This window comes from Sinohyriopsis cumingii, chromosome 4 (genome assembly GCF_028554795.1).
Source record: "Sinohyriopsis cumingii isolate HCF-2022 chromosome 4, ASM2855479v2, whole genome shotgun sequence".
Classification (NCBI taxonomy): Eukaryota; Metazoa; Mollusca; class Bivalvia; order Unionida; family Unionidae; genus Sinohyriopsis; species Sinohyriopsis cumingii.
This window is the reverse complement of record NC_142964.1, coordinates 23017577-23043122: the sequence shown is the minus strand read 5'-3', so window position 1 is coordinate 23043122 and position 25546 is coordinate 23017577. Positions and strand designations below refer to the sequence as shown.

The 25546-nt window shown below is 34.5% G+C and overlaps 1 protein-coding gene across 3 annotated transcripts in view; it reads left to right on the top strand.

The window, feature by feature from the left end:
• LOC149800809 (uncharacterized) overlaps positions 1 to 25546 on the top strand; it is a 96999-nt gene that overhangs the window by 58737 nt on the left and 12716 nt on the right. For all 3 annotated transcript variants that reach the window (XM_089954801.1, XM_089954803.1, XM_089954804.1), the window contains exons 10-16: positions 4614 to 4738; positions 8780 to 8866; positions 12017 to 12106; positions 16341 to 16433; positions 17875 to 17952; positions 21463 to 21676; positions 25206 to 25349. In XM_089954801.1, the coding sequence (XP_089810927.1) occupies positions 4614 to 4738; positions 8780 to 8866; positions 12017 to 12106; positions 16341 to 16433; positions 17875 to 17952; positions 21463 to 21676; positions 25206 to 25349 (831 nt within the window). The remainder of the gene's footprint in view (positions 1 to 4613; positions 4739 to 8779; positions 8867 to 12016; positions 12107 to 16340; positions 16434 to 17874; positions 17953 to 21462; positions 21677 to 25205; positions 25350 to 25546) is intronic.

Here is a 25546-nt window from a genome sequence, read left to right as displayed (position 1 = left end):
TAATACCTTACAGTCACATGGTATTCAAGTTTTCCAGGGAGTAGGAAATGGGCTGAGGTATTACAATCAACAAATATAAGTGATAACGTTTGATAACTGACACAGATTCTAATTTCTTCATGTCACTAGTGTTTTGCACAAGTTATTGAATACATAGTTCTATTGAAAGACTATATTTTTTACCCAAATATGTGTTTCAACAGCTTTACTTTTTGTAGCCATTCATCCCCCAAATATTAGTTGATAAAGGAAGACTATGCACACGTACAATAGAGGCCAACTCATTTATATGGCCACCTTTCTGACACAAAGCATAATACATGTCATTTATTTTTTCTTCATCATGAATGGCTACCCTTTTTATAAGGTGCAAAAACAGTCTCCTGATAAGCTTGGAATTGCTGTCCTTAATGGTGTTTGGCTATTGGTTTAGCGATTCAAGCAACCATACTTATCAAAATACATACAATGATGTAAATAAATGCTTGTGGTGGAATTTTAATTTCATGTTACCATCTAAATACATGTATAACTTATATAGGTAAGAGGTGATCTTCACAAGTGGCATACAAATAAATATTTAACATTGTTAAGGTTGACTTACCCTTTTTTACAATTTAAGTAAAAAAAATTATAATGATTAGACCGGACTAAATAACTTGATTGCAGTTAAGATAACAAGAACAAAATTTACACCTGTACAAAATTCATATTTAAGTCTTGCAAAATAATGAGTATACTTTTATTCTTCTGTTTTAAACTTGATGAATGCCTTAAGCAGCATTTCGAAAAACCCAAAATATATACATACTATCATGGTAAAAATCAGGACATAGAGAATCCTAAAATGTCTTACTTGCCTAAAATTTAGAATAACATGAAGGCATACAAGAAAAATACATTTCCTTCATAATTTTATACACAATTTGGGTATTAATTTTGCTTGCCCAGGCCGCTTTTATACACAATTTGGATATTAATTAATTTTGTTTGCCCAGGCCGCTGTGCATACAATTTTTCCACCTCTGAACAGATGATTACTCCAAATGATTTCTGTTATAAGAATTTTACTTGATGCAATAAAAATTTTTAAACTCCTTTAATTCTTGCAAGAACTTGTAAGTCTTTCTTGAACATGTGGGTGCCTAAGCTTACAGCTTTTATGTACACAGTATGTATCACCAAAAAGTACTAGATAACTTGATAAGTATGCGGGCTACATTATGCAAAACCTCTTCTTGTAAACATGATATGTCTAACAGCTTCATATGAATGTGAAACTTTCTCTCTGCAAAAAATAAATACTGCATACATTTACACACAGAATTAAATCTTCGGTAATTAATCCTACAATACAACATTTTAAAACCACTGAAGCATCTCTTTCCATGGTGGAGTTGCAAAGATTGATACCTGATGTAATAAATGTTGACGTTTTGATGGACATGTTATGATTTTCACTTCAAAACCTTTTGTACCACAAATATATATGGATTTTTTTATGCTTAATATATAAAACAGGAGATCATAATAAATGTGAAACCAGACAGGTTGAGGGATTTTGCATCAATTTTGCAGTTATACCCTTGCCTTGTCTTTAATATATTGGAGCCAGGTCCAAGACAGTGTAGTGGTTATCATCCAGCACCAGACATAGCATGTGTGGAAATTGTAGTTCTGTTATTCACTACCTTATATAAATAAACAAAAACTAAGACACAATTTCAGAACCAGGACAAGAATTGAATCATTTCTAGAACATTCCATTAGTCAACAAGGTTGGGTCCTTTTAACAGTCAACCAATCTGAAATCTGGTGAGCCAAAATTTCCTAGGGGGAATCCATGAACTGAAGTCAAATTCCATCATATTCATGAACAAGATTAAATTGTACACCTTCAAAGGTCAAAAGGCCAGAAAAATATGTTTATTCAAATGAAATAACCTCAACCCATAGAAAAACCAATGGTGGACAATATTAGCTAATTAATATGTTGTCAACTAAATTACCCTTACAACTGTATAATCATAAAAATTAACACACATGTTTATTTTAACATGGAATCTGGTGATGTAAGATGAATCAAATTTGAATAAGTGTATATTTCTATTATTGTTTTTATTTATTTTCATTTATATTTCATAAATAGCATATTTAATTGGAATGATTTTTCAGGATTTTCAATTTCTAATCCTGGATGAACCTGTCCTTGCCTAGGCCATTATGTGTACATGGGATATACTAGTCCTTGAAGATGAGGTTGATTTGATTAGTGCAAATAGACATGCTTCCTATAGGCCTATAGGCAGTTGAGACTACAGCAGCTTAGTAGGATGTTGTCCAGACAGAGATGAGGTTGATTTGATTAGTGTAAATAGACATGCTTCCTATAGGCCTATAGGCAGTTGAGACTACAGCAGCTTAGTAGGATGTTGTCCAGACAGAGATGAGGTTGATTTGATTAGTGCAAATAGACATGCTTCCTATAGGCCTATAGGCAGTTGAGACTACAGCAGCTTAGTAGGATGTTGTCCAGACAGAGATGAGGTTGATTTGATTAGTGCAAATAGACATGCTTCCTATAGGCCTATAGGCAGTTGAGACTACAGCAGCTTAGTAGGATGTTGTCCAGACAGAGATGAGGTTGATTTGATTAGTGCAAATAGACATGCTTCCTATAGGCCTATAGGCAGTTGAGACTACAGCAGCTTAGTAGGATGTTGTCCAGACAGAGATGAGGTTGATTTGATTAGTGCAAATAGACATGCTTCATATAGGCCTATAGGCAGTTGAGACTACAGCAGCTTAGTAGGATGTTGTCCAGACAGAGACCTGTAAGAGGCCTGGCAGATATCCTGATTCTTTTGGACAGTACACTGGCTTCATCCTCTCTAAATTTACATAAACTTTGACACTCTCTTGTATTGAAGAATTTGTATATAAATAAATCCAAGTGACTTCATTCTTTGTTTCATTGTAACTTTAGATAGTATTACCTCTTTCTTGCATCATACAATAATGCCTTCAATCACATCTTTTAAAATTCTGCCATATAAACAATGTGGGCAACAAGGCCAGATATAATCAGTTTATAGAAAGTTTTCAGTAACTGCCAATGCTATGTTATAATTTGTTCTTATTTACAGAATATTATGTAAAGTATAACCTGCCTTTAAGTTAGCAGACACCTTCATAGTGCAGACATAATTTCTTATTGCATGTAGCTAATGTCAAAATCAAGAGATCGTTTTCACCAAAACTTCAGTTGATGGCAGTTCTTGAGATGCCAGTTTTCTACGAATTTTCCTGGAGTTAGTTCACTTGTCTGTCTCATACCTTGCTTGTTCCCAAGTAGAGAGATATGAGCTTTTCTGTGTAAGCTCACTCGTGTGAAGATGTTTTCTTCTCCTTGGAAACAAAGATGGACCATCTGCCACTTCTCTTGTTGATGACACCTGTTTTAAAGGGAATATTGTTTTCTTGACTTTTGTGACAAATATCCCCATTAACCCATATTGACTTTTCACCCAGTGTTAGAGCCTCATGACCAGTTCTTCAATGGAAGAGTTGTTGAGGGGCTGTTTTTGTTCTTACAGGTTTAGTTCTGTCTCCAGTGTACTACTTGACACAGGGTGCATTTTTGCCCATCTCTTTAGAAGGCAGCATATTTTCTTGAATGGGCATTAGTATGACAGCGTTTTCCCTATATCACCTGAGGAAAGAGTCCCATATTTACTTAATAATATGCTTTAGTCCCTCTGGTTTTGAAAGTACTATGCAAATATCATTTGATCTTATTATTATATTGCTAAAATCAAAACAAATATCAACTTGGATGACACCAATACTAATTACAAGATTTGTATACATGAAAATAATAAGATTCCTTAGCACAAATGTCATACATATGTGCTGATTGTTGCAAAATGACATATACCTAATAAAAAGTTTTATCGGCTGAATTACTAGCACCGCTGACGAATCACAGTTCTAAAAGTGTTTACTTCAGTGTAATCCCGTAAAAGTGGAATATTACTTTAGTCCTTGAATTCTCACGTAATCCAATAGTTTTTGACTGTTCCAGCAAACCTTCTCAAATTATTGAACCAATCAACAAATAGCATGATAGCTCAAAAGGGCAAATGCACTCAAGATTCATGTGATGTTTTTGTGACCTCCATTCAAATTAATGCATGGCTTACTTTACTGAAATAGTTATTGACTTGATCTTGGCAGTTGGTCATGATTTGTGAATGAGACATGACATGTACTTTACTATAGCACATGCCAGCCACTGAATTAAAGAATTAAAAATAAATATAACTCTCATAAACCCAAATGATAAAACCGTTATAAATTTAAAAGATGATACAGATATCCAAAACATGGTGACGTCATTGAGTTTCATGTTTGCAACTCAAACCATTGTGAAAATTTGGAAAATATATATTTAAACTTGTGGACAGGGTTGAAAGGATGACTTCAGAAAATCTGTTTTCTTATTTTGTTGTCTGAAATATGGTAGTCATTTAAAAGACAATCAGATAAAACTATATTGACTGTGATAATTGATCCTTAAAGAGCGTAGCATGCACACAGTGTTTTCATTTCAGATCACACCAGTTGCCAAGCCAACGATATTAAGATATTTGCACGCATCATTTTGATCTCAGATGGAAAACTAAGTTCAGGAAAAATATTGGCAGGTCCAGACAGTGCTAGTGGAACCCAAGTGGAGGTAAATCATGATTATTATTATTATTTTATCATTTTTTAGCTCTATTGGGATAGAGGAGCCATCTTGAAAATCTCACTGCTCCTTCAGATTGAATTTTCACTTGTTATGATTTAGATGGTCCTAAATGAAATGGTGCCATTCTGATGTAGAATACATGTATATTTGCCAAAGCAGCCATCTTGAAAATCTTGTCATCTCTACTCCTTATGAAGTGGATGGTCATACCAGTATAGGGTTTTCACTGAAAGACTTTTTATATCTAGTTGGTTTTAAATGAAAATGGTGTTGATCTGTTGTCTAACGTGACCCCCCAAAAAGCCATTTTGAACATCAATATTCCAACTGAATCAGTGGCAATATCAACACATGTAGTTTTTAATGAATGATTTCTTATGATGTTGTTGTTGTTGTTGTAGGGTTTAACCCCATTTTTCAGCACAAGATAGGCTATACATGGCGGCCAGTATAAATGGTGGAGGAAGAACCCGGGAAACCCCCGGAAAGAACCACCGACCCACGAGAAGCTACTGGCCAGCTTTCTCACATAACCACATTAGCCAAATCCGAGACTCGAACTCACGCAGACAGAGGTGAGATGGCTGTGATCCATAACGGTGAGCGCTTTAGACCACTCGGCCACTCGGGGTCCCCTTATGATGTTGTGTTGGTCCTGGGAGTAAATGGTACTGATCTGATGTTCATTATAACTGCCAAGCAGCTATCTTGAAAATCTTGTTATCCTCCTGAATACAAATTTATATTGACATGAGGTTTATATCAGAAGACATCTTATGATCTCTTAAATGAACAAGAAGCTGCCTCCTCTTCCACTATGGATGCCACTAGATGCCAGATAGATAGCCCCTCATTTGTCCAAAAAAAAGAAAAGGTGTTTTATGTGTATGTGTATCCCCCAAAGGTGTGTTGTTTGTTTATTTTTATAAAAGAATTTCAATCAAAAATTTATTTAATTAAATTTTTGATGGGGTATTTTTAATTTTCCTAGTGTTTTCTATGGGGTTGTTGATCTGAGCCAAGTTTCCTTCACCTAGCTCGAATTTCCTCCCCTAGGCAGTGTTTGTGACCTCTGCTAGAGGTCTCCTACATCCCGTGTTTGCTATGTATGTATGTGCTATGTTGTATGAGTGCTATATATAGTTTTCATGTTGGAACAGCAATACCAGTCAAATTTCACCTGTTTTCTTAGTACCATTGCTTTTATTTTATTGGTACATATACTTTATTTATAATTTTGAATTTGGGCGACTGAGCGGTGTACTATGTAATATTTAAAAAAAAGAAAGCCTATTGTTTTATGTGCGTGGTTATGTGTGTCGCTCCTCGCATGCTTTGCTTCTTAAAGTGAGGTGGGCTGTACTTGAGTGAGGGTCCATACTTTATTTATTTATTGTATTTCTCCCGACTCGAGTTTGGCCCCCTCTTTTTATTTAGATTTTTTGCCAAATTCTCCAAAGTGGTTTAAGTTTTACTATACAGTAAGGGAGCTGTATAGTTGTTAGAGAGAAAGTTAAAGGAATAGTTAATTCTACTTCCTAAACCCTTTGTTTGTGTTGCTTATGTGCTAGTGCTCCATATGGGGTGTTTTTTGTCAAAGTTTCCATCTAAAAATAGAATTTGGTTTCTTTGGTATTTTTCTCTTTTGCAGATTTCTATTATTAATTTTATTATTTCATCCTTTCTTTTCTTGCACTGAGTAATTGTATGATATTTCGTGAAATTTGCTATTTTGCATAGTGGACATTTTACTATTATCCTTATTAACGCCACTTCTCCAGTCAACCATGTGTTGTAGAGGTATTCGTACATTAAACTCTGGATTTTAGGGGATCCGATGCTGGCCCAATGCTTCCATACTCCCATTTAACATCAATATTTTCTTCTAATACTTTATTTGTAATTTTCCTTGTTATTTCCTCTCTAAACCAATTGTATGTTTGGTATATCTCTGTTTCCCATAATTTTTCTTGGTGCCTATATTTGTATATCAGTTCTTTTATAGTTCTGAATTTCTTAGGCACTTCAAGTGTTTTACTTAGTTTATTATTTTTATGAATATCTTTCCTGTTTCTAATGGAGAAACCAAACCAATATGTATATATAGGGCTTCCCAAGGTGTTCTCAGTTGAGCATTTAGTTGTTTGATCCTATTTATTATGTTAGCATATTTTATTAAAATTGGGTTTGGCAGTGCTAAACCCCCTTTTGTTTTTGCTCCATATAGAGTTGATTTTTTAACATAATGTGTTTTAAAATTCCATATATAATTGATAATTTCATTGACAGTTTTACCTAAAATATTGTTCCCAATGTCTATAGAGTTTAGAAGGTAGTTCATATTTGAATACATATATGTCTTTGCGACTTGTACACGCTTCATAATGCATAGTGTTGTCAGAGCTTGTCTTCTTGCCAAAAATCATACAAACCAGATACAAAAATATCATAATTTTAGAATACAAAATGTGTAAATTTCAATAACAATCTGTAAAATAATGCAGCTTATGGATTAAAATGAATAATTTATTATTTTTACTTATTTTTACTTATAAAATATAAATATTGTTAGAGAATAAGTTAGCATGAACTACGTGCATTGTTGTAATTAAGAATCAGAATTACTGTACACACTTATCAACAAATTTTTTTTAAAATATTGATTTTCAAGAAAACCATGTCTTAAGTTTATATATTTATTTACAGAGAATTATTTCAAAAATTATTGCTGCATTTCAAAACTTCTTAAATATTCGGAAACTGTATTTTTGGTGAAATTGAGTTTGACTGCTGTTGGTATTGCAGCATTAAAACATTGACCATATTGCTTCTTATCACATGTTTTGTGCATTATTTAACATGTATACAGTATTTTTTTAAAAAAGTACCTGAATCTTGAAACACTTTAAAATTTGATTACATAACACAGTGGTTCCCATCTTTTTTTGGCTCTAGCCAAAACAATTTTGTTTTTTGAGCTTCATAACCATGTTTCCACATTTTCATGAGTTTTCCCACCTGCAAAAGAATGTCCTGGTGTCCATCCAGAATGTCCTCATTACCCTGATTTTGTATTGCTACTTCGGGTTTGGGAACCACTGACCTAGAGTAAAGTAACAAAAAATCTTCAATTGTGTGTGGGTCATGTGACTCTATAAAACATATTAAGCTTTGTCTTTCTCTTCACATTTAAATATCTTGGATGGCTTTCAGTTATATGCAATACACTGTGGATATTAATTCTGCCTTATCTTTGGAACAGATGTGTATCAGCCTACTTAGTAAAATGATAAACTGTTAGGTTATGTAAGCTTGGTGAGTGATACCTGGATGTGTATCAGCCTACTTAGTAAAATGATAAACTGTTAGGTTACGTAAGCTTGGTGAGTGATACCTGGATGTGTATCAGCCTACTTAGTAAAATGATAAACTGTTAGGTTATGTAAGCTTGGTGAGTGATACCTGGATGTGTATCAGCCTACTTAGTAAAATGATAAACTGTTAGGTTATGTAAGCTTGGTGAGTGATACCTGGTTGTGTATCAGCCTACTTAGTAAAATGATAAGCTGTTAGGTTACGTAAGCTTGGTGAGTGATACCTGGATGTGTATCAGCCTACTTAGTAAAATGATAAACTGTTAGGTTACGTAAGCTTGGTGAGTGATACCTGGATGTGTATCAGCCTACTTAGTAAAATGATAAACTGTTAGGTTATGTAAGCTTGGTGAGTAATACCTGGATGTGTATCAGCCTACATAGTAAAATGTTAAACTGTTTGGTTACATAAGCTTGGTGAGTGATACCTGGCTCACTTGGGTCTCATGTACAGTAAGGTTTTTTTGCTATTGAAACATTTTCAAAAGCAAATAAGAATAGTGATGGAATAATAAAACGCTTTTCAGAAAATAATGGAAAAAATTTATTTTACAAAATTGAACTTGAATTATCTTTTTCATTTCATTTTGGAAGCTTTACAATACTTCCCTTCATTTTCATTTTTTTTAATGGTTTAATTTTTACCCATCAGGAGGAGAGTGAAATATTGGAGGCTGTAAAGAACATAGCAAAAAAGGAGGTTCGGCTTCATTGTGTGCCAGTGGGAAATGCAAATCAGGTAAAATGCTTAAATTGGGGATTAAAAGCCTTGTACTGTAGGATTAAAAGCCTTGTATTGTAGGATATTTGGATGTTATTGTCCATTGATGTTTTTCCTTGCTGATAATATAGCTTACTAGTCAATAGAACTGATACAGCAAAGTTTACCAGTGTTATGACTCTATGGTCACAAACTAAGTGACAGAAAGAAACAAAATTGACAAGTTTTGTAAAACTTAACAAATAATGTAATTATTAAAGTTATAAATGAAAATGTGAAAGGAGTTTGCTTACAGTATTATGAAATCAATCCAAAACTAATCCTGATAAATGTATCTGACAGTCCAAGTAAATGTATGTGTCAGTCCAAATAAATGTATGTGACAGTCCAAATAAATGTATGTGACAGTCCAAATAAATATATGTGATGGTCCAAATAAATGAAAAGTTCCATATAAATTTCAAAACCAAAAATGTACTTGTCTGCCAAGAATCATGATGATGTCAAAATTGATGATGTCAAAATGGCATTGTCTATAACTCCTCTGAATAATTTACAATAGTTCCAGAATAATATTATAGTAAAAAAATTAGCACTTTATATTTCCACTGAACAGTCCAAACCAATGCTGTCCCTCTTGAATGATATTTAAGTACAACATAAAATATGTCTGGAGACTTACAACAGGAACACAAGAAATGAGGATGATTCCAAAATAGGAATCAATCTGATTGCTTAGTTCTCTCCTTATATACACTTCACTTATTTCACAATATGCCGCACATGATGGATCTTACAACTCAGTTTATTTCAAGCTTTCCTATTCATATGACCTAGCCCAACCAATGGGAAGTTACTGAATTCTTCTAGATCCATCCAAAACCCATCACCAATGAGAAATTAATACAAAGTCATCATTAAATCTTATTATTAAAGTTATTATTAGTAATTGTTATTGCATACATAAGCATCTATGTATAGATCCTTTTTAATTATGTGTTCTAAAACAGACCCTTGTCATGTAGGCAAAATCTAGCTAAAAATGATCTGTACATCTACGAATAAATATTTTATAACATTAGATAAAATCATGTACCAAGAATTATACAATTATAACATCAGCAACATGTCAATAAAACTGATAAATTGAAATTTACCAGCAGCATATTGATAGAACTGATACAGCAAAGTTTACCAGCAACATGTCGGTAGAACTGATACACTAAAGTTTACCAGCAACATGTCAATAGAACTGATACTGCAGAGTTTACCAGCAACATGTCAATAAAACTGATATAGTGAAGTGTACAAGCAACATGTCAACAGAACTGTTAGAATGAATTACATCAATAACATGTCAACAGAGAATAATAATAATAATCATAATAATAATAATATTGAAGTGTACTTAGTACAGCACAAGATCTTTATGGCTCATATTCTCATTATTTCCACTGTTAAAACAAATTCATATCGATTTTCTTTTGTACCAAAAAGAAACATGGAACGAACTGCCCATCAATCATAGACACACATACACCGTAATCTCATGAAGAGTGCCCATAAAACACACCTATTTTGGAGTACAAGAACAGACTTAAAGACTTAATAATGTTTTTACTTCCTTAATGCTTTACAATATTAGATAACACATAAAAACATATACAGATGACAAGATTACAAAGCAAACACCATTAAATCACAATGCAAAAACATGATGACAATAATTTAGTTTAAGACCATAAATTCGTAACACCGGAGAGCAAAATGTAGCATTGAAAAGAAGGTTAAGAGCATGAACAGTTCTAAGGATAATCAGAGCAGCCAGGTTTTGAACGTTTTGAAGTTTCAGTAGTAGATACTGAGACTAACCAAACAGAAGTGAATTACGATAGTCCAGTCTTGAAAGTACTAAGGAACACACACGTTTTAATGGTATCTACCAAAAGAATGTTGTGAATGGATCAACCTGTCAACAGAATTGATACTTCCACATTTTACTAGAAACATGTCAACAGAATTGATGCAAGCAAGATTACCATCAACTGTACACAGAGTTGATACAGATTTTACACGACAACAGAACTAATACACCGAAGTTTACCAGCAAAATGACATCTGATAATAAGATTACCTCAGAAGTTTACCAGCAAAATGACATTTGATGATAAGATTACCACCAAAGCTTACCAGCCAAATGACATCTGATGATAAGATTACACTGAAGTTTATCAGCCAAATGACATCTGATGATAAGATTTCTCCCAAAGTTTACCAGCCAAATGACATCTGATGATAAGATTACCACTGAAGTTTACCAGCCAAATGACATCTGATGATAAGATTACCACTGAAGTTTACCAGCAAAATGACATCTGATAAGATTACCACCGAAGTTTACCAGCTAAATGACATCCAATGACAAGATTACCACCAAAGTTTACCAGCAAAATGACATCTGATGATAAGATTACCACCAAAAGTTTACCAGCCAAATGACAGCTGATGATAAGATTACCACCAAAGTTTACAATCCAAATGACATCTGATGATAAGATTGCCACCAAAGTTTACCAGCCATATGACATCTGATGATAAAATTACCACTGAGCTCAGATCCTCATGTTAAATTTGTTTTCATTGTAATATATTTTAGGCAAGTTTGTTGAAATCTTGCCAGAAAGTAATTTGCTATTGCACTCTATGATACAGATTGCCTTGAGTTGACAATGGTATACTTGTGTCAAGTAGACTTGACTGTGGCCAAATATTGATGCTGGACCAATCAGAAAATATATGTAAATGTAGATGTGATAAAATATTTAGTTTCATAGCATTTTTGATATGCCATCTTCATTGCCAATTTATGTAAAATCTCTATCTTCTCATTGGCATTGAAGTTTCTGTAATTTTTAACAAATTAAATCTAACCTTTTTGCATGAAAGAAAATGAATTATTATAATTTAAGAGTAAAACAAAATTCATCGGATTTGACTATAAATTGTTAAATTGTTAAATTAAAAAATGCAAATGAACATTTTAGAACTGCATAGTGTCAAATGCATAATTGCATAATATAAAGTAAAATAGATTCTTTATTTAATAATAAATTTGTGTTCATTTTCCATAGTATTTATATATGATAATTTTCTGATTTTTCTTGTCAGGCATTCCTGGAGAAACTTGCCACTATTTCACATGGAACTGTATATCCTTACACTGCTGGGCGAAAAGTTGCAAAGAAATTAGCAAACACTGTAAGTTCTGATTGACTTCAAAAGTAAATGCAGTTCTAAAGCAAGTACATGTACTTATATAATCTAGTTTGTATCATTGGTGAAGCAATAACTTTATGCTTGATATTAGTGTTAGGTAATATCCAACCTGGAATAATAATACCCACTTTCCTCTGACCAGTGTTTCTGTGTAAGTGGTATGGTCTTCTCTTTGAGCAGACTCAGCTAGGTCAACAAATTAACATCAAGGGAATCAAATATTTTAAGTAAATCAAAGTTTCATGAATGACTTAAGAAGATAAAAATCAGATATAAAGTTTAGGATGGGCAGCTGTTTCCAAACCCTGCCTGTTATTTTCACAAATGTATTCTGTTGTCTTTTTTTTTAGGTGTGTGTGGATGGGGAGAGACATGGGGCTAGGCGTGGAAACTACATTCAAAACTGCAAATCTATATTTTATTTCACTTATTAGAATCTTGCGGTTCACCATTACTGACTGTTAGGCCTTTTTTAAGTGATTTATTGGGAGTTGTTTGATAAGAAAAGACAGTTTAATGGAACATTGATTAGGCAACTGATGGATGTTGAATGAAATTTGTGTTAATGTTAAATAATAATAATGCTTTATTTATAGAGGGTGACTCATTAGTCAAGGACTATTCTCCCATGAGGCCGTCTTAAGGAGAGTATAACAATGCACATTATATGAAGATAGCAATAATTACTTATAACATGAATGACCTTTATATGTGATAGCACATTATATGTTGATTTTTTCATGTGCATGCATGCCGTTGTGTACACTGTATATTGGCCAACAGACATTTAATATTCATGGGGGAGGGTGAGAGAGAGATAGAGAGAGAGAGAGAGAGTTTAGAATGGAGTTACGAGAGTATAGGGTCAGTGTGTGTAAAAGTGCACAAAATTAAGAAAGCTATTACTTTTTATGTTTTATTTGAAATAAAATATGCATTTAATGAAGAATTAACTGAATAGTATATGTTCTTACTAAAAATTGTATCCTGTCAGATGAATAAATACAGTTGCTGCACAAAGAAATATTGTCCTCATCTGAGAAATGAGATATGGTACTTTTGTAACCTTACTATAAGCCTATTGGAATTATGAATGGTACTCAAATACTCTTTATAATAATATTCAGTATTCAAGAGCTTGGCTTGAAGAAGGTATGGAGCCTACAATTTCAGGGTATGTCATCACTACCAAGTGACTCAGAACCTTTTCATCATTATATTTATTGCTTTCATCATCGACCTGATTGCTTTCACAAAATGCACTACAAGTTCCAAGTAATGTGACTCAGACATAGATTTCATGTAGCATTGTCAATGACTGGCTGACTTATCTTTTGTTTACATTATTTATTCATATCTGTTTGGTCATCCATGACTTCCTGTTAGCTACATGTGTCACTGGCAAGTTTGTAGCGTTAATGTCGTTAAAGCAGCTGGATTTCTGAGCCCTATCAATTACAAGTGGTTTCAATTTATCACCCATAGCATGGCATGAAAAACATCACTGTTGTTGGTGAAGAGAAACAACAGTCATTGCTACGTAAATACATGTATGTAATGATTCTTCCCATTGAAAAAGTCATTTGAGTGACTCTGACATTTAGAATGCTGCTTTGTCAGTCTCAGTCAGCAAAACATCAAAAGCGAGGCCACTTGCCTGGTTAAAAAGCCCTGATTACAAAACAATCAAACAGTGTTCTATTAATCTTGTATATAAATGAATAGCATGGATGACAATTAGATAATCAGCAGATAAACATAATCTTTCTTAAATGGATTACCTACAAGAATTTTGTGACTAATACATGTAATTAACCATAAAAGCTGGCTCTTAGGTCATCACATTAGTCTATTGTCAGACCTAATCTGTGTCAGTGCACCTGTCAAGTGTTGTTTTAACCACATTAGTCTATTGTCAGACCTAATCTGTGTCAGTGCACCTGTCAAGTGTTGTTTTAACCACATTAGTCTATTGTCAGACCTAATCTGTGTCAGTGCACCTGTCAAGTGTTGTTTTAACCACATTAGTCTATTGTCAGACCTAATCTGTGTCAGTGCACCTGTCAAGTGTTGTTTTAACCACATTAGTCTATTGTCAGACCAAATCTGTGTCAGTGCACCTGTCAAGTGTTGTTTTAACCACATTAGTCTATTGTCAGACCTAATCTGTGTCAGTGCACCTGTCAAGTGTTGTTTTAACCACATGTGCCCTTGGAACATTTCCAGGGTCCTTGTTTCACAGATCAGATAACTACTGTACCCGTTAACCATAATTAATCTGTTCAAGCATGTGTCAGGAATTTAGTAATTAAATATATTTCCAAGTTTCAACTGAGTTTAGGTTTTATGGGCTATTTTTAAGCATTCCAAAATTTGTTTTAGTGTTCAGAGTTGAGAAGTTTTTATTTCTGGGGAGAAAAAAATGCTATTATAGTAGGAAAATTTGGGACTTAAAAAATAACTTAAATATTGAGGGATTCCGATTTTGGTTTGAAGGGGTTTAACTCTGTGTGTGTGTGTCTAACCATTATTGAACGACCTTTCTTATGAGCAAACATGATGTCTTGGCAAAATATGCATTTTGACACTGCTGTGAATGACCACATCTCAAAAACAGATAAACACCAAAACGGATCTTTATTTAATCCATTGCAACTTTGCTTAGACTGTTCTAATGACTGGCTTCCAATTTCTGAAATTGTATAGGTCATGCCTGTAGTGTCATATATTGTAGATAGTAAAGTACATGTAGATTGTTCCAACATTATAAACAACCTGTCATGAGAACAGAGATAAATTCCATTGGCCTTCATAACGATGACTGCTTCAAAAATAAAGAATTTTTTTAAAAAAACAATTCAAAGAAAAGAAAAGGAGGCTGGCTACAAGCTTATACACTTAGCAACTCAAGCATTTACTTATCGACTGTAAACCAGCTAAAGTACATGTCACTAACTACCATTGTGGTGCCGAGGTCAAGGTAGTGCTTTTGGGATTTGTTTGTCTTTGGAGTTAATCTGTATTGCCTGGGGGTGAATGAGATCTTTGTCTATTAAACCAGCAAGTGAGAATCATTTCACAGATTAGACTGATATTACTTGATGGTGTTGTTTTTTGGTGTTACAGTAATTATGTCACACACACCAGTCTGTTGTCTGTTCAGACTGGTGCAGCCAGTTACACCTTTGTTTATTGAGTTAATGCCCTTGTCACCTGTGACTGAACCATTGACTTTTGTTTCTGAATTAGTTAATTGGTTTGTTTTATTTCATTCATTGGTACATAGCAATGTCTTTATATATATATTATTCCTATTGATAACATTAACACATAACACGTTAATAATAATGGAACCTCAAACTAATGTAACTTAAAAATGTGAAAAAGAGGAAACCACTCAAATTATCAGTTTAAGTGTCACTAAAACAAATTCAGGGCATTATTATACTTGATAATACTAACAGAATGTTTTTAAATACAAATAAATAATATTACCTTACAGGTTAGAAATTTATTTAATTCATACTCAACATAATATTATTAATTTGCATTTCTAATAATATTTATTCATATTTATACAAATTCTATTAGTATTATTAAGCATTCTCCTGTAGAATCCGGGGATAATACTTTCAGTTCTGTTTGAAGTATATTTGTAAATTTCTATAATTAACTCTATATACCATGATTTCTGTCTTAGGAATCCAGAATGACTGTGTACTTAGATGAGAATTAATTACTCGATTGGCATGCAGGTATGTCTGCTACATATGAATGCATATATAACTGACTTTGTAACTTCATATTTGGTGATGTGTACATGGTCGAGATGGTATAGGTGTTGATGCCTACAGGCAAGGCAATGGATGTCATTTGCCCACAGATCTGGGTTCAGATCTGTAGAATATGAATTAAATATTCTCAAACCTTATTGATAATATTTATTCATATTTATACAAATCTGCTATTATTATCAAGCTTTCTCATTTAGAATCCAGGGTAGCACTTTACATTCCGTTTGGTGTATATTTGTAATTTTCTCTCTCTTGTTCTATATAAAAATATATATATATATATATATATATATATATATATATATATATATATATATATATAGACAGAGAGGCATAATGATTCATAAACTGTGAATAACAGTCTTAATCAGTTTTGGTAAAAATTACAAAGAAATTATATATACAATTTCTACTTTGTACAGTTGCATGCAGGTGGTGTGTTGAGGCATCTGAAGATGTTACATTCCCTCCCAGAGTCAAAGGACTTAGATGATGACAAATCTTTCTCAGAAATTGTAAGATCACTTGCATGCAGTTATTTTAGTTTTGTTGTTGCATAAAATGTTAACAAATCCAATAAGAAAAATAGGTTTTTTTTTGATAATATGAATCATGTCTCTGTCTGATTAATATTATATCTACTGTAAAAGTATTTCATGTATACAATTCAGTTTTATTCTCCAGATATTTTAAAACTGATAAAGTGACAACAAAATTTTAATGCCGAAGGAAACATTATAGATAATGATGTTAGGTCTTAAGATTTGTATAATTTAGAGTTTGGGTCATCAGTTATGAATATGCTTAAAGATAATGATGTTAGGTCTTAAGATTTGTATAATGTAGAGTTTGAGTCATCAGTTATGAATATGCTTAAAGAAAGAGTTTTGATACATAAGGCATATCAACCCTTTCGGTGCTGGATTTAATTTAGATTCCCACTAAAGTTTATTCAAAGCTGTAATAATTAGGATGTGTATCTGTAATTCTAGGATCATTTGGGATTTAATTTGCAAGATTGTACAGTTTATTTTGTTGCATTTTCACTTTGTATTCTAGGAAATAAGTCATTTGTTGGATTTTTCAAGGCTTGTTGCTTCTTACTCTGTTCTGTTACTTAGTTTAAGATGGTCACCATAGAGTTGTAATACCTACCATGTCCTTGGTCCTTCCTGTTATCTCCAGTAAGTTACCACAAAATCAAGCAAAGAGAGAATGTCAATGCTGTATTGTGTTATGAAATTAAATCTATTGAGTGAAGTCTTCACAGTTACTTCCATCATTCCCACTTTCGTTGACCATTCAAGTTCTCTTTGGGCACTTAAAAACATCTCAGATCAGAAAAAAGATAATTCAAGTACACTTTATAAATTTAAAAAGAAGAATATGAGAGTGATGTAATACAGCAGCTCAGACTGGGCACATCGTCATGCTTATAGTAGAATTTGTGGACTTCACTTTATGAGTGACGTAATACAGCAGCTCAGACCGGGCACATCGTCATGCTTATAGTAGAATTTGTGGACTTCACTTTATGATCATTGCGCTAAAGGCAGATATTAAGACTAATTAAAGTGTTTTTATATAAATAATTTGTTACTATGTTTTGTGTCTTGTATTTTGGATCTAATCCACATGGATTTTACCCAATTTAGACAAGAATATTTAACCAGCTGCAAATCTAAGTTAGTAGCAGAAATAAAAGTAATTTTTCCTAGTTTACTGTAATTATGGCATATAAAATATATTTAAGTAATTTTTCCTAGTTTACTGTAATTATGGCATATAAGATATATTTGTATGCCCAGATTATTCTTTTTATGTTAGTAAAATTTACACTAATACTTCCTAGAAGTTTGCATGTATGCATGCACATGATAGTATAACATTATATTTTTGATTGTTTGAAATAAAAACACAATTGCATTTTGGCTAAATTTATGTGTTACTTTCCAGATAAAGTCATCTGATTTTATGACAAGGATGTTTATTGAAGGTTTCCTGGAGAGTGTTTGCAATTCAGAAGAAGAACGGGTAAATTGGGTTATCACATATGTGACATGAATTTTCTTGCTTGTAATCCTTCCCATCCATCAGTGCATACACACAATATTGTTTTCATCTGAAAAGTTCAACATAGGAGCATTAGATACATTTTAGTTTAGGAGGGGACAGTATAAACATGCAAAAGTAATAGTTCTGAATCTTGATTTATGAAAGTGGGTTGGAGTATAATCAAGGTGTGAAAAATTGAGGAAAGTGTAGGCAGAGTTTATCTGCTATTTATAACTGCAGTTTATATTTTCCTGTTTCAGATATTGAGAAAGTGTGCATGATAAATCATGATACAATTTTTATTTATTTTATCATATTATCATTACCTCAGATCACTAAAATCAAATGCAACACTTGGAAAGAACACATAGAAATTCCACACAGCAGTGTCTTTGGAGTTTTGAGATTAAGTGAATCACATACTTCTAGATATGTGTGAGTTACTGAAGCTGTACTGAAAAGTGTTTGTATGGTCTCTCTATGCTCCTCAACCCATATGGTCTCTCTATGCTCCTCAACCCATATGGTGTTTCTCTGCTTATCAGCCCATATTGTCTTCATGCTCATCAGCCCATATGGTTTCTTTGCTCATCACCCCATATGGTCTCCATGCTCATCAGCTCATGTGGTTTCTGTGCTCATCACCCCATATGGTCTCCATGCTCATCAGCTCATATGGTTTCTGTGCTTATCACCCCATATGGTCTCCATGCTCATTGGCCCAGATGGTTTCTGTGCTCATCACCCCATATGGTCTCCATGCTCATCAGCTCATATGGTTTCTGTGCTTATCACCCCATATGGTCTCCATGCTCATTGGCCCAGATGGTTTCTGTGCTCATCACCCCATATGGTCTCCATGCTCATCAGCTCATATGGTTTCTGTGCTTATCACCCCATATGGTCTCCATGCTCATTGGCCCAGATGGTTTCTGTGCTCATCACCCCATATGGTCTCCATGCTCATCAGCTCATATGGTTTCTGTGCTTATCACCCCATATGGTCTCCATGCTCATTGGCCCAGATGGTTTCTGTGCTCATCACCCCATATGGTCTCCATGCTCATCAGCTCATATGGTTTCTGTGCTTATCACCCCATATGGTCTCCATGCTCATCAGCCTATATGGTCTCTGTGCTCATTGCCCCATATGGTCTCCATGCTCATCAGCCCATATGGTCTTTGTGCTCATTGCCCCATATGGTCTCCATGCTCATATGGTTTCTGTGCTTATCACCCCATATGGTCTCCATGCTCATCAGCTCATATGTTTTCTTTGCTTATCACCCCATATGGTCTCCATGCTCATCGGCCAATATGGTCTCTGTGCTCATCACCCCATATGGTCTACATGCTCATCAGCTCAAATGGTCTCTGTGCTTATCACCCCATATGGTCTCCATGCTCATCAGCTCATATGGTTTCTGTGCTTATTGCCTCATATGGTCTCCATGCTCATCAGCCCATATGGTCTCTGTGCTCATTGCCCCATATGGTCTCCATGCTCATCAGCTCATATGTTTTCTGTGCTCATCACCCCATATGGTCTCCATGCTTATCAGCTCATATGGTTTCTGTGCTTATTGCCCCATATGGTCTCCATGCTCATCAGCCCATATGGTCTTTGTACTCATCGCCCCATATCATCTCCGTGCTCATCAGCTCATATGGTTTCTGTGCTTATCACCCCATATGGTCTCCATGCTCATCAGCCCATATGGTCTCTGTGCTTATCACCCCATATGGTCTCCATGCTCATCAGCTCATATGGTTTCTGTGCTCATCACCCCATATGGCCTCCATACTCATCAGCTCATATGGTCTCTGTGCTCATCACCCCATATGGTCTACATGCTCATCAGCTCATATGGTCTCCGTGCTCATCACCCCATATGGTCTCCATGCTCATCAGCTCATATGGTTTCTGTGCTTATCACCCCATATGGTCTCTCTGCACTCATCAGACCATATGGTCTCTCTGTACTCACTAGCCCATATGGCATCTGTGCTCATCAACCCATATGGTCTCCTATGCTCATCAGACGATCAAAACAATAAGTCCTTACAAATGTTTTTCATAACAAATCTAACAACCTTTTTATTGTATAATACAAACCAAAAAGTGATATTATTTATTACACCATCATTGAAATAAAACTGAAACATAATATTATAACTTAAAAATTAATTTTTTTATCTTCATGTGAATGAATTTGAAAGACCTAGTTCATAGTAAGATTTCAATGAATGAATCCCCTTCATGCTTACTTAGTGGTGGCTATACAAAATGTCAGCAGAAATCTTACTTCATTTCCTCATTTTATAAATGAAGTATCTATATTTTTGTAAGTAATCATACATTACCATTATGTAAACACATTCATTTAGTTTCAGGTAGGGTATCCATGGTTTTGGATACAAAAGTCAACTTTATAGATAATACAAAATATCATATACTTGCTTATAAGTGCTGTCCATTTGCAAAAGAATATAGACCCTGATCTGCTGCCATATAATGTGCCTGCAAATCAGGGTCCATGCTGTTTGTTTTACAGATTGATTCTAACAAACTGCATAGACTCAGATCTGCTGGTGCATTATGCAATGACAGATCTTATCTGTGTATTTTGTAGTCATTTTATAAGCAAGTATCTGTCCTTTTAAGTTGCATGATTTTTGTCATTTTATTTTCTTGTCAGCAAAATCGAGATGGTTAGTCTACCTTTGTGTTTCAGCCACTACTCCTAGCATCAGCTTCACATTCAAATGTAGTATAAGATCTAAAGTATTGCAATTGTGATTAGGGGTCCCGAGTGGCCGAGTGGTCTAAAGTGCTGTCTGTTATGGATCACTGCCATCTCACCTCTGCGTGGGTTCGAGTCTAGGATTCGGCCAATGTGGGTATGTAAGAAAGCCTGTCAGTAGCTTCTCGTGGGTCAGTGGTTCTTTCTGGGGTTTTCCTGGGTTCTTCTTCCACCATTAATACTGGCCGCCTAAACCCCACAACAACAAAAGCAACTGTGATTACCCTATGATCAGCATCTTTGGAGACAATGTTTTCTGTACAAAAATGTAGTCCTTTCTTAAATGGATGGCAACAGTTTGGGGAAACATTGGGCTACAATATTACCTGGTCTGCATTCAGTATAAAAAAGTAGTCCTTTGTTAAATGGATGGCAACAGTTAGGGCAAACACTGGTCTACAATATTACCTGGTCTGCATTCAGTATAAAAAAGTAGTCCTTTGTTAAATGGATGGCAACAGTTTGGGCTAACATTGGGCTACAATATTACCTGGTCTGCATTCAGTATGGGAAAATATTGAATAGTTACTTTTATACCCAATGAATGGAAGGGACATTGTTTAAAGTATATAATAAGAAAATGTAATAAAACATGTTGATAATGCAGAATACCACTTGTGCCAATCAATTTGTAGCTCAATGAACGTAATGCATTAGTGATTCTTTGATTTGTTTATCATAACAGGAGGAAGTGTATGCAATTGCTAAAGAGGCAGTGAAGGAAGGACTGTTTGAAAATGAGGAATCTAATAAAAGCTATGAGAAGTATCACATTGAGATTCCAGATGTCAACCTGCCACCCATTGGATCCAGGGTCCGGAGGGGTCCAGATTGGGACAAAGGGAACCAGGATGGAAATGGTCCTGGAACTGTTGTAGGACACATTATGAAGAACAGAAGTATGAATTTAATTTCTTCATCAGATATTGCCTGTAAAAATGTCAGTTTTTAGCTATTGTCTCCTTGTTATGCCCCTACTGCTTGCTATGCGGGCAATTTGATTTGGTCATGTCTTTCCATCCAGATATTGGTTTTTCCATGTTTACTCACAGAAATTTGTTAGCAAGACTGCACGAAAGCATACCTGTTAACGTTTCAAACACCAAATAAGGAGAATGAAAAAAAAAAAGAAGATTGGGACCTAAGAACACACTTTTTTTGCAGCATTTGTTAGTCATCATTTTCGTTAAATATTGACAAATCTTCCAGGTCCATTACATATGAAATTCTCAAAGGACACACAATTTCTCCCTGTGACATATTTCTTATTTCCCCCAGGAATGCCCCCTTTTGATATTCTGGTCACCTGTGGCCAAACAGCACCATAGCTAAAGGTAAGACTTAATAAGTAATCAAGCAGCAAAGCCAGTGTGACTAATTAACAGTTAATCCTTATCATTTCAATTATGCCCCTATGACAAACTTCAAAGAAACGCTCTACAGTGTATGCAAGCACCAGCAATTGATTGGCAAATAAACAATGCCCTATTTTGGCATAACTAACACCGTTCTCATGCTACCATACATGTAGTAACTATTTTTCCCATGTTTTGTATCCCACCTTATTCCCTTGGGATCAACTTGTAAGACATTTAAGGCTGTTTACTAAATAACATTGGGGGGGGCCTATATTACTCATTCTTTTCATGATGGTAATTAACATTTATATATGATAGAGTAATGCCAGTGTTTACACATGTATGATAGAGTAATGCCAGTGTTTACACATGTATGATAGAATAATGCCAGTGTTTACACATGTATGATAGAGTAATGCCAGTGTTTACACATGTATGATAGAGTAATGCCAGTGTTTACACATGTATGATAGAGTAATGCCAGTGTTTACACATGTATGATAGAGTAATGCCAGTGTTTACACATGTATGATAGAGTAATGCCAGTGTTTACACATGTATGATAGTTGTTGTTGTTGTTGTTGTGGGGTTTAATGCCATTTTTCAGCACATCATAGGCTATACATGGTGGCCAGTATTAATAGTGGGGGAAGAACCCAGGAAAACCTCGGAAAGAACCACCGACCCACGAGAAGCTACTGGCAAGCTTTCTCACATACCCACATTAGCTGAATCTGAGACTCGAACCTGCACAGACAGAGGTGAGATGGCAGTGATCCATAACAGAGAGCGCTTTAGACTACTCAGCCACTCGGGACCCCCATGTATGATAGAGTAATGCCAGTGTTTACACATGTATGATAGAGTAATGCCAGTGTTTACACATGTATGATAGAGTAATGCCAGTGTTTACACTTGTAGGATAGAGTAATGCCAGTGTTTACACATGTATGATAGAGTAATGCCAGTGTTTGCACATGTATGATAGAGTAATGCCAGTGTTTACACATGTATGATAGAGTAATGCCAGTGTTTTCACATGTAGGATAGAGTAATGCCAGTGTTTACACATATATGATTCTTTGGTGGAAATGGAGATGCTATTTTGCTTGTAGAGAAAATTGCACAATAGTTTTATTGCTGTGGTTTGTTTATAATTGTGGTTTAAATGTTTATTATTATTGTGGGGGTAAAATAAATTGCATAAATTTATGTGAATAATGTTTTAACTTGACATTCTATCTACTGTTCAGCATAGATATATCAGATTTTACAAATCATTTGAAGACCTGTGACATATTTGTACAAATCAGTTGAAGACATGTGACATATTTGTACAAATCATTTGAAGACCTGTGACATATTTGTACAAATCGGTTGAAGACCTGTGACATATTTGTACAAATCATTTGAAGACCTGTGACATATTTATACAAATTATTTGAAGACCCTTGACATATTTGTACAAATCATTTGAAGACCTGTGACATATTTATACAAATCATTTGAAGACCTGTAACATATTTGTACAAATCATTTGAAGACCTGTGACATATTTGTACAAATCGGTTGAAGACCTGTGACATATTTGTACAAATCATTTGAAGACCTGTGACATATTTGTACAAATCATTTGAAAACCTGTGACATATTTGTACAAATCGGTTGAAGACCTGTGACATATTTGTACAAATCATTTGGAGACTTGTGTATAATTTAGGGTCTTTACACAATTTCTCACCATTTTTTTTATATTACTTTTACAATTACATAGACAAACACATTTAAGATTTCATACCAGACTTAATGTAAAACCAGATAATCAAGGGATTCAGAGGTGATTGATTCCCGAGGAGGAAGGTGTTGGAAATAAAGTTATTGAAGTATAGGACTTGTATTGCTTAGGTCGAGGTGGTGTGTTAGGTGAAAGTGAATTGTTAACTTTTAGGTGCTGAATGTGGTATCATCATGAGCCAAGGAAACAAGTTTTTATATCTAAATGGAAGTGACCTCTTGTCAGTCAATAATTGACTGCATTTGGAAGAGAAAATCTGATTGGCTCACTTGTTTAGCATGAAAGATATGTTGGGTCAACCTTCCAAGAAAATTTGATTCTGGTCCACAGTCATTTGTTAAGTAGGTTTGAGCGTAATCATGAGAAACAATGAAATCAAATTGCTGACAGCCGCTGGTGAAAAGAGAGCATGGTGGATTTTCACTCATTGCTTGTGATGATGTGCAGGATCCCATCTGGCATTTTATGTGATATTTTTCTAGGTTTATGGTGAGATGATTTTGGAAATTCCTTGGGCTCTGTCATATATGGAGGTTAAAGTACATCCATAAAAATGAATTGGTAGATTTGGACAGATGGAGGTTAAAGTACATCCATAAAAATGAATTGGTAGATTTGGACAGATGGAGGTTAAAGTACATCCATAAAAATGAATTGGTAGATTTGGACAGATGGAGGTTAAAGTACATCCATAAAAATGATTGAATTGGTAGATTTGGACAGATGGAGGTTAAAGTGCGTCCATAAAAATGAATTGGTAGATTTGGACAGATGGAGGTTGAAGTACATCCATAAAAATGAATTGGTAGATTTGGACAGATGGAGGTTAAAGTGCATCCATAAAAATGAATTGGTAGATTTGGACAGATGGAGGTTAAAGTACATCCATAAAAATAAATTGGTAGATTTGGATAATAATAATAATAATAATAATAATGCTTTATTTATAGAGGGTGACTCATTAGTCAAGGATTATTCTTCCATGAGGCCCTCTTAAGGAGAGATAGATGCTTCCAGCACAGGTCATGTGCATAAGACCAAATTTTATTTGTCTGCATTAAATAGTTGAGGACTTAAGGAAGTTACACACATACAAAAGAATGGCAGACATGTATAACCAAATCAAGATGCAACCTGAAGTCTTTGATGATGCAGTATAATTGTTTAAGTTAACAGAAAGCGAGTTATTCTCTTTTTTGGCAGTTTTCTTAGCATGCAAGTTTATATCACTGCATAATATGAAAGAAATCTTACAAGATTTTCTTTTCCTTCCAGGTGTTTATGTTACTTGGGATAATAATGACACAGTTAGCAGTTATCGCTGTGGTGACGGTGGAAAGTATGATGTCTTGGTGGTTGACGAACCTAGAGTGCTAAAGGAAAATGAGTTAATTCAAGTTGGCTGTTTAGTTAAAAGAGGTAAGTACAGTGGAACATCCATTAGTCAGACTTGTTTGGAAAGATGAAAGCTATTTGGATAATTGGGAGTTTGGATACTTTAGTCAGCAAATCCCCTACTGTGAGACACTGCAAAATTAAACTGTCCCATATTGTGAGGCAGATTTAGTCATAGATCTCATTTCATTATATCAGAATATGACACTGTATAACATAGA